The following is a 13,153-nucleotide window of genomic DNA, read 5'->3' on the forward strand; positions in this document are numbered from 1 at the left end:
TCCGTATATGCCCGACCGCCCTTTGAGATCTGCGGGAGAGTCCCTTCTCCGGGAAACCTCCATGAAAGAAATTAGGAGAGTAAGTACCCGGAGGAGGGCTTTCTCTGCGGTGGCGCCCAACCTATGGAATTCACTCCCCAGAGAGGTCCGCCTGGCACCGTCGTTACTGGTTTTTCGGCGCCAGGTAGACCTTTTTATTTAAACATCATTTCAATTGTTAAAACATATGATCTGGCCTGGGCAACTTCTTCTTCCTTCTCTTTCTCCTCCTATATTTTTATTTTATACTGATCATTTTAATTTTGTATTTGTAAATCAATGTCTTTTTTTGTATTTTTATATTGAATGGTAATTTATGATGTACTATTGTATTTCAATGTATTTTATCATGTTGTAAGCCGCCCCGAGGTTTCGGCAAGGGGCGGCATAGAAATGTAATAATAATAATAATAATAATAATAATAATAATAATAATAATAATAATAACCACAGATTCCTGGCTCTGCTACCTCCAGGATGACAGGCTAGAGAATGGATGTGAATTAGAGTTCTCTGCTTGTGGACTTCCCATGTGGCTGGCCGCAGTGGGAACCGGAACCAGACTAACATTGGCCACACTGATCTTTTCTCTAAAGGTGAGGGACTCCGTCAATGCCACCCCTCCCAGGGCACTTACGAAATGCCCTCACAGAAAGAGGATGATGGATAACCTAGGAAAAAGAAACCAAAGGCATGGACACCAGATGGGGAATATGTGGCTCAACAGAACTGAACAAGAAAAATGTCCCAGAGTAATTGTGGACAATCGGCTAAACATGAGCCCACAGTGCGATGCAGTCACCAAAAGGGCAAATCCTATTTTTGGAGGCATCAACAGAAGTATGACTTCCAAATCACGAGGAGTTCCTCTGTACTCCTCACCTGGAATCCTGTATCCAGTTCTGGGCACCAAGATTGAAGAAAGATGCAGGGACATTAGAAAGGGTCCAGCAGAGGGCAACAAAAATGATTCGGGGTTTGGAAACTGCCCTGTGAGGAGGGACTGAGGGCACTGGGCATGTTCAGCCTTGAGAAGACTGAGGTGGGACATGAGATCCCTCTAGAAGGACCTCAAAGGCTGTCACAAAGAGGAAGATCAAGATCTCTCCTTGCTGGTGCCAGAGTGTAGGACACGAAATAATCAAGTCAAGTTGCAGCAACCCAGATTCAGGCTTGACATCAGTAAGAGCTTCCTCACTGTCAGAACAATATGGCAGTGTAACCAGCTACCAGGTGGTGGGCTCTCCCACACTGGAGGCATTCAAGAGGAAACTGGGCAGCCCTCTGAGTGGGATGGTGTAACGTGGTGTTCTGAAACAGCAGCGGGTCGGACCCAATGGCCTTCATGGCCCCTTCCAACTGTACTATTCCAGGATTCTATGAAATGCTGCAAATTGTGAAAATGGAGCAGGCACTTGTGGGTGGGAATGAACTTCACATGCTTTGAAGGTTTGCCCTTTGTGATGGCACTTCCCCACCCCATTTGCAAGACCCCTTTTGTGCTGGGGGGGAGATATATTGCACTGGAGGCAATTGGGGCAGGGGCGCAGATGATGGCCATTCAATTCTCATCCTCACACCTTCTCTGGTTTCCACCGGTGAATAGGAATTGTTGCAGGATTTCAAGCATCTTTACCCTGAGCTGTCCTGATACTTTCTCCGGACTGCGCAGAAGCCCCTCCTCTAGGTATGGTTCCCAGCCTGGTGCCCCTGAGAGGTGTTGGACTACAATTCCCAGCAGCTTTGCCAACCTGATCAAGCTGGCTAGGAAGGGGAGGAATCCAGCATAGCACATCGGGCAAGATTTAGTGATTTTTCAGGACATGGCCTGGAGTCCTTGAACGGAAAACTGGTGCTGTCTCAGGGTGTCCCGTGCCCCCAATCCTCCCAGGGTCACTCGAACAGAGGCTTTTCTTCAGAGGGGCTCTCTGCACACTGGACGCTGACATGGTGCTTCAAGTGATCCGCCAGACTATTGCTGCGGCTGAAGCTCTTCCCACACTCAGGGCAGCAATATGGTTTTTCGCCTGTGTGTGTCCTCTGGTGGGAAGTGAGATTTATCCTCTGCGTGAAGCTTTTCCCACACTCGGGGCAGCTGTATGGCTTCTCCCCTGTGTGGATCGTGCGATGTAATGTCAGGCTCACCTTCTGGCTGAAGCTTTTCCCGCATTCAGCGCAAGGGTAGGGCCGTTCCCCCGTGTGAACCGTCTGGTGCCGCGTGAGATTGATCTTCTGGCGGAAGCTCTTCCCACACTCCGTGCATTTATAGGGTTTCTCTCCTGTGTGCACCCGCTGGTGCTTATAAAGGGTTGAGCTCTCACTGAAGCGCCTGCCACACACAGAGCATTCGAAGGGCTTTTCCCCTGTGTGGATTCTCTCGTGCCTTATCCGGCTGTTGCTACAGCGGAAGCTTTTGCCACACACAGAGCAGATCCACCACTCCTCTGCAGTGTGTATTCTTTGATGCCTGGTGAGGTGGTACCTTTGGCTAAAGCTCTTGCCGCATACGGAGCAGGTCCACCATTTCTCCCCAGTGTGGACTCTCTGGTGTCTAGTGAGGCTGTAGCGCCGGTTGAAGCTTTTTCCACACTCGGGGCACTTGAGCGCGGCCTCCCCCTTGTGGCTTCTCTGGTGTCTTCTCAGGCCCAGTTTGCCGGGTGAGCATTTTATACGCACTGGGAACGCTGGCCGTTGGTCACTCACCCAACATTCTTCTTGGAGGGAAATTTTGGGGAAGCTGGCCTGTTCCGACCAAGGGGATTCCTTATGCCATGGCTGAGAGGGTCTCTCAGCTCTCCTTCCCTGTGGCTCAGCAACTCCTATACTCTCTATAGCTTCACCTGAAAAATACGAGGAATCGAGTGTCAGATTGGAGGACAAATGCAATTCACAAGGGCTGCATCCCATTCTGCAAGTCTGTTTATTTATTTAAACCATTTTTATCCCATCCTTTCCGATAACGGCTCAGGACGGCTTGCAATGATAAAATAATAATATAACAATACTGTGTTATAGTAATCAAAACAAGAGATAATAGACAAACATAAAACAAACACTTGCATAAGACTAAAGAAAACGAAGGAAGGAAGAAAAGGAAAAGAAAATGCGACTGTAATCAGATCTTAAAACATCTAAAATTCTTAATTATTAAAATAATGGCTGAATAAAAAGGTCATGTCCTGGTGTCGAATAGAGTATAAGTTTGCATTCCATAGCCACCACAGAGAAGGCCCTGTTCTGGGTAGACACCCTTCTTACCTCCTTCAAAGGGGATTCCCGGAGCAAGGGCTCCCCTGCGGATCTGAAGGGGTTTGAGGGCATGCAGGGAAGGAGACATTCCTCAGGCATCCTGGTCCCAAGCAAATGGGGTTTGTGTGCATGTGTGGATATCAGTCGAGAGGATTCCAAAGCTGATTATTATTATTATTATTATTATTATTATTATTATTATTATTATAGCATTTCTATGCCACCCCTTGCCGAAACCTCGGGGCGGCTTACAACATGATAAAATACATTGAAATACAATAGTACATAATAAATTACCATTAAATATAAAAATACAAAAAATACATTGATTTACAAAAATAAAATTATCAGTATAAAATAAAAATATAGGAGGAGAAAGAGAAGGAAGAAGAAGTTGCCCTGGCCAGATCGTATGTTTTAACAATTGAAATGATGTTTAAATAAAAAGGTCTTTACCTGGCGCCGAAAAACCAGTAACAACGGTGCCAGGCGGACCTCTTTGGGGAGTGAATTCCATAGGTTGGGCGCCACCGCAGAGAAAGCCCTCCTCCGGGTACTTACTCTCCTAATTTCTTTCATGGAGGGTTCCCGGTTTGGTGGGTGCCCTTCCTCTAAGGCATACCCAGCACTAGGGGTTTCCCACTGAAACCCCAACCTAACCAAAAAGTGCCATGCATTGTAGCTCGAACATCTAGTGGAGAGTGGTGAATGAAGGGCTACGGGTTCAATCAGCTCACAGCTCAACAGAGATCGGTAAGACTCTCTGCTGTATGTGGCTGTGGAGTTGCTCTGGTGGAACGTACATGGATCAGGCCAATGGGGTGGATCACGTGAGAGATCCACTTAGCAAGCCCCCATGAAATCAGCCTGGAGCATCTCCATTAGGTGGTCATCGCCATAGTAGGCAATGAAGTCGAGAGCCAGTGTGGCGTAGTGGTTAAGAGCGTGGGACTGGGACTCAGAGGATCTGGGTTCGAGTCCCCGCTCGGCCATGGAGCCAACTGGGTGACTTTGGGCCAGTCACACACTCTCAGCCCAACCTCCCTCACAGGGTTGTTGTTGTGGGGATAAGATGGAGGAGGAGAATGATGTAAGCTGCCTTGAGCCCTTTGTAGGAAAAAGGCAGGATATAAATTGAATAATAATAATAATAATAATAAAGTCTTTGTGATTTATGAGTAGGCTATGACCTGGCCCTATAAAAGCTAGAGGCCTAAGAAGCAGAGGATTAGCTTCCAACAGGGTTGGAAGGCTGGAAGTGCAATGGGCTTGTCAATGCGAAAGGCAGAGGAGACTTTCACTAGAAAAGTGGAATCAAGTTAGAGTACCACTGGATCTTTGTGGAAGGTGAGATAAGGTGGATCAATCTTCTGTCCAGAAACCGGGCAGCCGCCTGAGTGGGGTGGTGTAACATAGTGTCCTGCAACAGCAGGGGGTTGGACTTGATGGCCTTGACGGCCTCTTCCAACTCAGCTATTTGTCAAGTTCATGAAGGATGACAGAAAGACTCCACGGCGGGCTGGGCTGTCAGACTGGTGGAGCAAGGTCAAGGAGGTCTTTGAGGAACCTCCAGATAAGGAGATGAGACAAGACATTGGGCTTGAAGTGGGGTGCGGAAGGTGGACATGGAAGCTGCACAGTCCCATCAGAAGAGGGGGACTTTTTTGTAGAAGGGGCTGAGGAACGAGAGGATTTGGATGGTGGAGACTTCGTCTGGCGGAAAGCTGTGTGGCCTTGCAAGGTTAGAGAATGCTGTCCACTCTGAGTTATAGGACCAGCGAATGGCAAGTTTGAATGTGCTTGTGATGGTGGTTGAAAAAGAACTGAACCTGGCACACCTTAGAGGATGGGCTGCCCCTGAATACTAATTAATCAGCTCCGGAAGCTTCATCGGAGCTCCAGTATTTTGCAAGGTTCTTACTTTGCCCTTGTCATATTCTGGATCCTGCTGTTTTGGGTCTTATGGCTTTGAATTAGTACTGTAAGCTGTCATGCGGAAATATATACCTGAGTGCTGAAGAATGGAAGCCTTTGAATTGGGGTGCTGGAAAAGACTCCTGCGAGTCCCTTGGACTGCAAGGAGATCAAACTAGTCAGTCTTAGAGGAGATCAACCCTAGCTGCCCTTTAGAAGGCCATATCCTGAAGATGAAGCTCAAATACTTTGGCCACCTAGTGAGAAGGAAGGACTCCCTGGAGAAGAGCCTGATGCTGGGAACAATTGAGGGCAAAAGAAGAAGGGGATGGCAGAGGATGAGGTGGCTGGATGGGGTCACTGAGGCAGTTGGGGTGAGCTTAGGTGGACCCCGGGGAAGGTAGAGGACAGGGGAGCCTGGAGGAATGTTGTCCATGGGGCCATGATGGGTCAGGCATGAGTTTGTGACTAACACAACACACACACACACTTAATGGGGTATTTCTAACCCATCCATTACTGGACATCTCTGGATGGCTTACAATAAATGACCCAATAAATCCATCATAATAAATAAATAAATGGGATTTATTTATTAAATATTGGAAGGGGAAAATATAAATGCCCTGGATTCATGCACAGATAAGGAAGAGGGAGAATTACCCAAAGAATTCAGGTTCCCATAGTTCTCCACCATGACTTCCCATTGCAATGCTCTTTGGCCTGGATCCAGCAGGCTCCACTCCTCCTCCGTAAAATAGACAGCCACCTCTTCGAAGCTTACAGGGCACTGAAAGAAGAAAACAGATGATGTCACCATGCACAAAGTCTTCTCCTGAAGAGTCCCGAGTTTTGCCCATTGCTTCTAGCACTTTCCATTGGGGCAGCCTCGAGGAATCCAAAGGAAAGAGGCACAGCCCAGAAAAAGTCCCTGGCCGATTCTCCTGCTCTTCTGGTCTTACCTGATCCGGCAACCGCGCTGAGACTGCTTTCATCCCATCACACGTCGGAGAAGGCCGGGAATGAATTCCCAGGGATAGACAGCTGCTTGCTAGAGAGAGAAGGAAAGGGACTTATCAGAAGGGTGGCCTGGGTCACAGTGGCTGTTACTCCCTTTTAAAGCACAGAAATGCACAGAATTTGAACTGGTCACTCTCACCCACCTGTTAGCATCATCTGGGGAGGCTTTGCATCCCTCCACTTATATCTTAAGCATTGCCTTCGTATATTGGATGCTGCCTAATTTGGGAGGGCATCGGCAGAGGCTGAAGTCTACGGCTAAAGTCCAGTACGAGGGACAGAGCCTTTCTGTGGCAGCCCCAAAGTGCTGCCAAAAAGGTCCTCCTTGATCCCATCACTGCTAAAAACACCGATAATTCATTTAAAATATTTGTTTCCCCGTTCAACAGGGCTTTGATTTTTTAAAAATTCCCCTTTCCTGACAGCTGTAGGGGTTTTTTTTTAACTTTAGCTTAATTTCAAGGATTGGATATTATGCCTCCTCTTTATACACCTCCCCATGTAAAAATGTTTTCTTTGCCAGAGTTTCAGCAGAGAGCAACAAAAATGATCCAGGGTTGGAAACACTGCCCTGTGAGGTGAGACTGAGGGAACTGGGCATGTTCAGCCTTCAGAAGAGAAAGGGGGGACATGATATCCATCTAGAAGTCCCTCAAAGGCTGTCACAGGGTCTCTTTTTGCTGATGCCAGAGTGGAGGACACAGACTAATCAATTTACTCTGCAGCAACCCAGATTCAGGCTGAACATCAGGGAAAGCTTCCTCACTCTCAGAGCAATAGGACAGTGGGACCAGCTGCCTGGAGAGCTGGGGGGCTCTCCCACACTGGGGACATTCAAGAAGAAACTGGACAGCCCTCTGAGTGGGATGGTGTAATGTGGTGTCTTGAAACAGCAGGGGGTTGGACTTGATGGCCTTCATGGCCCCTTCCAACTCTAGTATTCTGTGATTCTGTGATTCCATATGCTGTTGCCTGTCCAGAAGCAATCCTTCCACAATTAGGCATAAGTCAAAAGGGCTTGTTTGTGGCTTTCAAGTTTTCAGTGCTTGACACTGCATTGATTTTTACGCTGCCAGCTGAGGCCAGAGAAAAGGATCCCACCCATCGCCGAGCAGACGTGGGAACGCAAAATGGTCCATGGAGTTCAAAGAACACAAGAGAAGCGGTACTCACCCAGCGGGGGGGGGACTTCCGTTATTCTCCTGCGCTGCCTCCCTGAAGAGCAGCATCAGCCTGCTGCCCGAGGGCACCTCCTCTGCCTTGCAGAAATCTGCAGCCACTTTGGCCGATGCCTCCGGTACCTGAAATCGATGCGACAGTCCCGGGCAAAGCAGTGCGAAAAGGAAACGAAGAAGACAGAGGGAAAGGTTGGTTGAAAAGCATTTGGTTATTCTGAAAACTGCTTCCTGGAAAAGCAGAAAATGCAGATACAGTAAAACCAGGGATTATGAGCCACTTGTTCTGTGAGTGTCCTGCAAGACCAGCAAACATCCTAAAGGATTTTAACTTGAGAAGCAAGTGGTGTCTTGCAAGATGAGGACGTGCAGCCGAAAGTCACCTGATCTCTCTTGTGGGATCGTGGATGATCATCTCCCATGCTGGGATGCTCGGGCTCAGCGGCAGCATTTGGTGGAAAGGTTAGTTTTCCTGTTAAAGTTGCCCGGAAATAAAAAGATACCCTCGAGCCAATCGTGATTCTATGATCGCGAAAGGCATCCGCCACAATTGCCCTCCTCTGCCTCGTCTCCCTCACACCAGCCACGAAGGTTTTCAAAGGAAATTTGATTTTTCTTTATATTTGGTATTTGCTTTATCCTTTTGTTGGTGCTGGAGAAGACTCCTGCGAGTCCCTTGGACTGCAAGGAGATCAAACCAGTCCATCTTAGAGGAGATCACTCCTGACTGCTCTCTAGAAGGCCAGATCCTGAAGACGAAGCTCAGATACTTTGGCCACCTGATGAGAAGGAACGACTCCCTGGAGATGCTGGGAACAAGCAAGGGCAAAAGGAGACAGAAAGGTTGTCCACGGAGTCAGGTTGGGTCGGCCATGAGTTCATGACTAACATAACATAACATTAATATTTTGTATCGTATGGTGCCTAAAATGTTTTTTTCATCCTACAAGGCCATATATTGATTTCTTAAGAATATCTTTATCCTGTCCTATATAATCCAATTGTCCCAGGATGGCTTACAATCCTAGAGCATCAGTACAAAAGCAGAATGAGAAATGGCTCACCTCCTCATTTTGTGAGATCTCTATATTCCCCAAGCCACTGAGGCCCCTTAAAGAACCGCTGAAGCTACTGCCCTGTTTGTGACAACCACTATTCTAACAGGACCATTTCTTCTGCATCCCAATAATAACAGTTGCGTCTAGAAAGTGAGCAGTTTAATATGGTACCTTAAAAAACTGGATGATTAATATTTATGTATTTATTTGAAACATTTATACTCCGTCCTTCCCAATAAAATGTCTCAGGACGCCTTCCGATAATTAAAATAGTAATACAACAGTCCAATCATGAAAACAATAAATAACAAGCAAACAATAAATAACAGTCGATTCCACAAAACTAAAGAAAAAAAGAAAAGAAAATGTGTCTGTAATCTTAAACCTTCAAACATCTAAAATCCTTAAAATGATGGTCAAATAAGAAGGGGTTGGCCTGACACTGTATTTTATCATGTTGTAAGCCGCCCCGAGGTTTCGGCAAGGGGCGGCATAGAAATGTTATAATAATAATAATAATAATAATAATAATAATAATAATAATAATAATAATAAAGTTGGTGCCAGGCGAACCTCTCTGGGGAGCACATTCCACAATCTGGGTGCCACCACAGAGAAGGCCCTGCACCAGGTCTAATATGTGTCATTTGGATAGAATCTGCTTCCACGATTACGTCAAAGCGGGGCAGGGTCTCCTACTTGCAATCCAAAATAGTACAGTATTGTAATAATTTTAATGAATATTTTGGGGTTGCGGAATGAATGGGGAAATTCGCTACGATATACAAGTGCTTTGGATTCCTGTTTCCGGTAATACACATTGGTATTTACGAACTGAGTGAGCTGGTTGGGGAACTACCCTGTTTCCCTGAAAGTAAGACCTAACTGGAAAATAAGCCCTGGCATGATTTTTCTGGATGCTCGGAATATAAGCCCTACTCCAAAAATAAGCCCCAGTTAAGCTCATAAGCCAGGTGGACACATTTAGGATATCCCTTGCAACCCATGATGGATGGATTGAATTCTAAAAGAATAATATTAATATAGAATTAAATAGAAAGATCATCAGCCAGGCGGACGCATTTCGGACATCTGTTGCAACACAATTCAGGGTCTAGAGAGTTAGGACGATGTTCCAGAAGATGACGTGACTCAAAGTAGATTTTTGTTCACGAATAAATGTAGAATTTTGTCCATGAACAATGTAGATTTTTGTTCATGAAAAAATAAGACATCCTCAGAAAATACGCCCTAGTGCATCTTTTGGATCAAAAATTCTTCTAAGACCCAGTCTTATTTTCGGGAAACATGGTCCGTGCCCTCACCTGCTTCTTTTCCTCTGCCTGGCTGAGGAGGAACCCTTCGGCCAGGGCCACTGCTTGTGAGCTGGTCTCTGCCCCGCACTCTCGGACCCAGCTCTCCATCTCTGGGGGCAGGACAGTCAAGAACTGCTCCAGGACCACCAGGTCCAGCATCTGAGCCTTGGTGTGCTTCTCGGGCTTCAGCCACTGGCGGTAGAGATGGTGGAGGCGGCTGCACACCTCCCGGGGGCCCTCGGCCTCCAGGTAGCAGAACTGCCGGAAGCGCCGGCGCTGGATGTCGGAGCCGGCCGCATCCCCCCCTAGGATCTTCTGCACGGTCCTGTCCCAGAACCCTCTGCTGCTCCCGGTCGGGGTGGGACGGGGCACTCCTCCAGACCCGGAGGGAGAGATGCCTTGCTGCTCCATCTCCATCCTTCCGGAAGCCTCGGAGAAGGCAAGGGGTCGGGGGGGGGGGATTCTCCTGTGCTCCTGCCAAGAAGACCACGTTAATGATATGGGTATTTTAACTTATTGTTTTATCTATGTTGTAAGCCGCCCCGAGGCTTCGGCGAATGGGGCGGCATAAAAACGTTTTAATAAATCAATCAATAAATAATTGGATGGGGCAGGGCCCAAGGCGCAAGGGCTTCTCCCCATTCTGGCCCCCAAAGGCAAAGATGCCCTACAAGAGGACCGGGGAGCCTCAGCCTTCCCGATCGGGAGGGGGGATGTGTGCGGAGGGAGATGCCAGTGGGGCACGAACAGCCCAGGCCGGGGCTCCCCTGCCCACCAGGGGGCCCGCCGCACCCCCTCGTGCCCCCCAAGACACAGATCGTCCGCGAAAGCGGCTCCGGGGCAAGGGGGGTCGCCTTTGTTCCTGGTCCTCCTGCCTCTACAAAGGGAAAGGGACCCCAGAGGGGGCGCAGGGTTCGCACGGGAGTCCCAGCTGAGTAGCCTGGACGTCTGGGGAGAATGGGGGCCCCCAGTCCTACCGCCCCCCCGCGCCTTTTGTTGCCTCCGCGTGATGTGTGTCTCCCCCCGCCGCCTGGGCGCCCTTCGCTCCCGCCCCGCCCCCCTCCTTGCGAGCTCCCTGCCCCAATGCGCTTGCACTCACGGGATCCCGGACAGCGCGGCGGGAGGGGGGGGGGTCAGCTGAGGATGCTCCCAGCGCTCCCGGCCCCTCGGATCCCGGGCAGAGCCCCTCCGCCGCCGCCGCCGCCGCTCCAGCCCCTCCCCTCCCCTCCCCCCTCCCTCCCCCCGCCCTTCCAGGAAGCCCGAGCTGCCTCCCCCAGCCTTAACCCTTCGCAGCCCGGCCGCCTCTCTTCCCAGTGCGGGAACTGGGAGCGAGGCACTCCCACCCCCCCTCCTCTTAATCTTCCCCCGGCCCGGCAAGGGCAGCGCGGAGCTTCGCTCTGGCCGTGCGGGGCCCCCGCGGGAGGCCGGCGCTGCAGCTCCGCAGGGCCGGGCGACCCCCTTCCAGGAGGATCACGACCCCCCACTCCCCCCTCGCAGTCCAGGCAGGGCGGGAGCCACGCTTGCCTGTGCGGGCGATCCCCTCCTCTCGTCCGGTCCGGGGGGCAGGGAGGAGGCTGCTGGGTCGGGGGGCGCCGCTGATGGGGCGCGGGGAGGACGGCCGGCCGCTGGAGGGGCCGGGAAGAGCCCCCTGGCGGCAGCGGGGCCGGTTCCTCGCTGCCCCTCGCCGATTTGGGAGCAGCGAGGCAGGTTTCTCTGCGGGAGGCAGGGAGCCCTCCAAGATCCGCGAGTTGGGGTGGGGACACTATTCGTGTATTTACCGAAAACACTCCGCTCAGAGAAACACAGAGCGAGACCGAAGGGGGGGGGGTCTCCTGGGCCATCTAGTCTGACCCCAGCCGCAGCTGGCTCCGCTCCGGGCATGCCCACCCTCTGCACCTTGGCTGAAATCGTAGCATTGCTAAAAGGATCGTTTGAACATGCATAACTTTAATGAGTTTACAGAAAGAGGGACTAGATGCAGTTCGCACAGAACATTCATCGGGGGATCCTAGCTATGTTATAAAATCACATTATAAACCAAGTCAGAGCAGGTTTTTTTTTCAGGCTTTTTTGGACACAAACTCATCGCGTAATGAAACTCGGTAAGCCGCAGTTTATAATTTTCTCTCCAGAAAAATAGATCCGACAGCTGATTTTAGGATATTGCTGACCACAGAAGGACATCGTTTACCTAGATGCACCTGATTTTTGTTTCAGATGAAATAATTTTTTTTAAAGGTTTTTATTAAGATTTTTAAACGACTACTAAGAACATCAATCATCAAATACATCGGATGTACTGGGTCAGCCCCCTACTACATATTTTTAACATTCCATAGCCATAATTGTTTTATCTATGTTGTAAGCCGCCCAGAGGCTTCGGCGAATGGGGCGGCATAAAAATGTTTTAATAAATAAATAAATAAATAAATAAAATAATCAACTCCATTTATAACAACTTAAAGACATCTTTAAATCTAAGCCAAGTCCCGTTTCTCCAGTCAATAATAAAAAAAGTTCCCAAGTTTGACAGAAGTCAGTATCTTCTATCTCCTTCAGTGATAAAGTTAATCTATCCATTTCTGCACAGTCCAGAATCTTTCTTTCTTAGTTCGTCGGTGGGTAATTCCTCATTTTTCCAATGTTGAGCAAGTGCAATCCTCGCCGCAGTAATTATATGTAATGTCAAATACATTTCTTGTTTGTTAATATCTTCCGGTATAATACCTAATAGGAAAACTTCAGGCTTACAAGCTAAAGGTTTTTGTAGCATTTCCTCAAGCCATTTATGTATTTTAATCCAGTACTTTTTCACATTGTCACAAGTCCACCACATATGATAAAAGGTACCCAGTTTACGTTAACATTTCCAGCATCTATTTGACATATTTGGAAACATCTTAGCTAATCGATTTGGCAACAAATACCATCTATAAAACATTTTATATAGGTTTTCTTTGTACGAACTTGCTAATGTTACCTTAATATTTCCCTCCCATAGCTTTTGCCACTTTTCGAATTCAATATTATATCCAAAATTTTGTGCCCATGTTATCATAGTTCCCTTAACTTGTTCATCTTCCATTTTCCTATCAAGTAAGAAGTCATATAATCTTCTAACCATTTTCTCATCTGATTTAATCATTGCTTGCTCAAACGCTGTTAATTCCTTATAAAACCCCCATGTTTTACAGTCTTTAGCATATCTCGACTGCATCTGCACCTCATGCCACCAAGACATAATACAGATGAAATAAAATCAAGGCTGAATTTCTGGGGGTTTTTGTTTTGTTTTGTTTGGCAGGAGGCCGAGGCCCCCCTAGATTATGAGGCCATTTCACTGCTTCTGGGCAGCCTGACTGCTTTTTGCTTTCGACTTTGG

At 48.3% G+C, this 13,153-nt stretch overlaps 1 protein-coding gene across 1 annotated transcript; it reads right to left on the reverse strand.

The window, feature by feature from the left end:
• Positions 1-1,580: 1,580 nt before the first annotated feature.
• LOC123018685 (zinc finger protein 436-like) lies at positions 1,581-10,188 on the reverse strand. Its single transcript, XM_044420996.1, has 6 exons — positions 9,781-10,188; positions 7,396-7,523; positions 6,495-6,562; positions 6,165-6,253; positions 5,866-5,992; positions 1,581-2,879 (listed from the first exon to the last, which is right to left on the reverse strand). Exons 1-6 carry the CDS (start codon positions 10,186-10,188, stop codon positions 1,933-1,935), a joined length of 1,767 nt encoding a protein of 588 aa, XP_044276931.1. The 3' UTR covers positions 1,581-1,932.
• Between the last annotated feature and the right edge of the window lie 2,965 nt (positions 10,189-13,153).

This window comes from Varanus komodoensis, unplaced genomic scaffold (genome assembly GCF_004798865.1).
Source record: "Varanus komodoensis strain SLA01 unplaced genomic scaffold, ASM479886v1 scaffold113, whole genome shotgun sequence".
Taxonomy (NCBI): domain Eukaryota; kingdom Metazoa; phylum Chordata; class Lepidosauria; order Squamata; family Varanidae; genus Varanus; species Varanus komodoensis.

What these genes read in the sequence shown, in the direction of transcription:
- LOC123018685 (XM_044420996.1), bottom strand. Translation starts at nt 10,188, where the DNA reads ATGGAGATGGAGCAGCAAGGCATCTCTCCCTCCGGGTCTGGAGGAGTG. An exon ending in ACAGAAAGGCTCTGTCCCTC is followed by an intron (nt 6,254 to 6,494) that starts GTACTGGACTTT and finishes TTCTCTCTCTAG; the next exon opens with CAAGCAGCTGTCTATCCCTG. An exon ending in CAGCGCGGTTGCCGGATCAG is followed by an intron (nt 5,993 to 6,164) that starts GTAAGACCAGAA and finishes TTCTTCTTTCAG; the next exon opens with TGCCCTGTAAGCTTCGAAGA.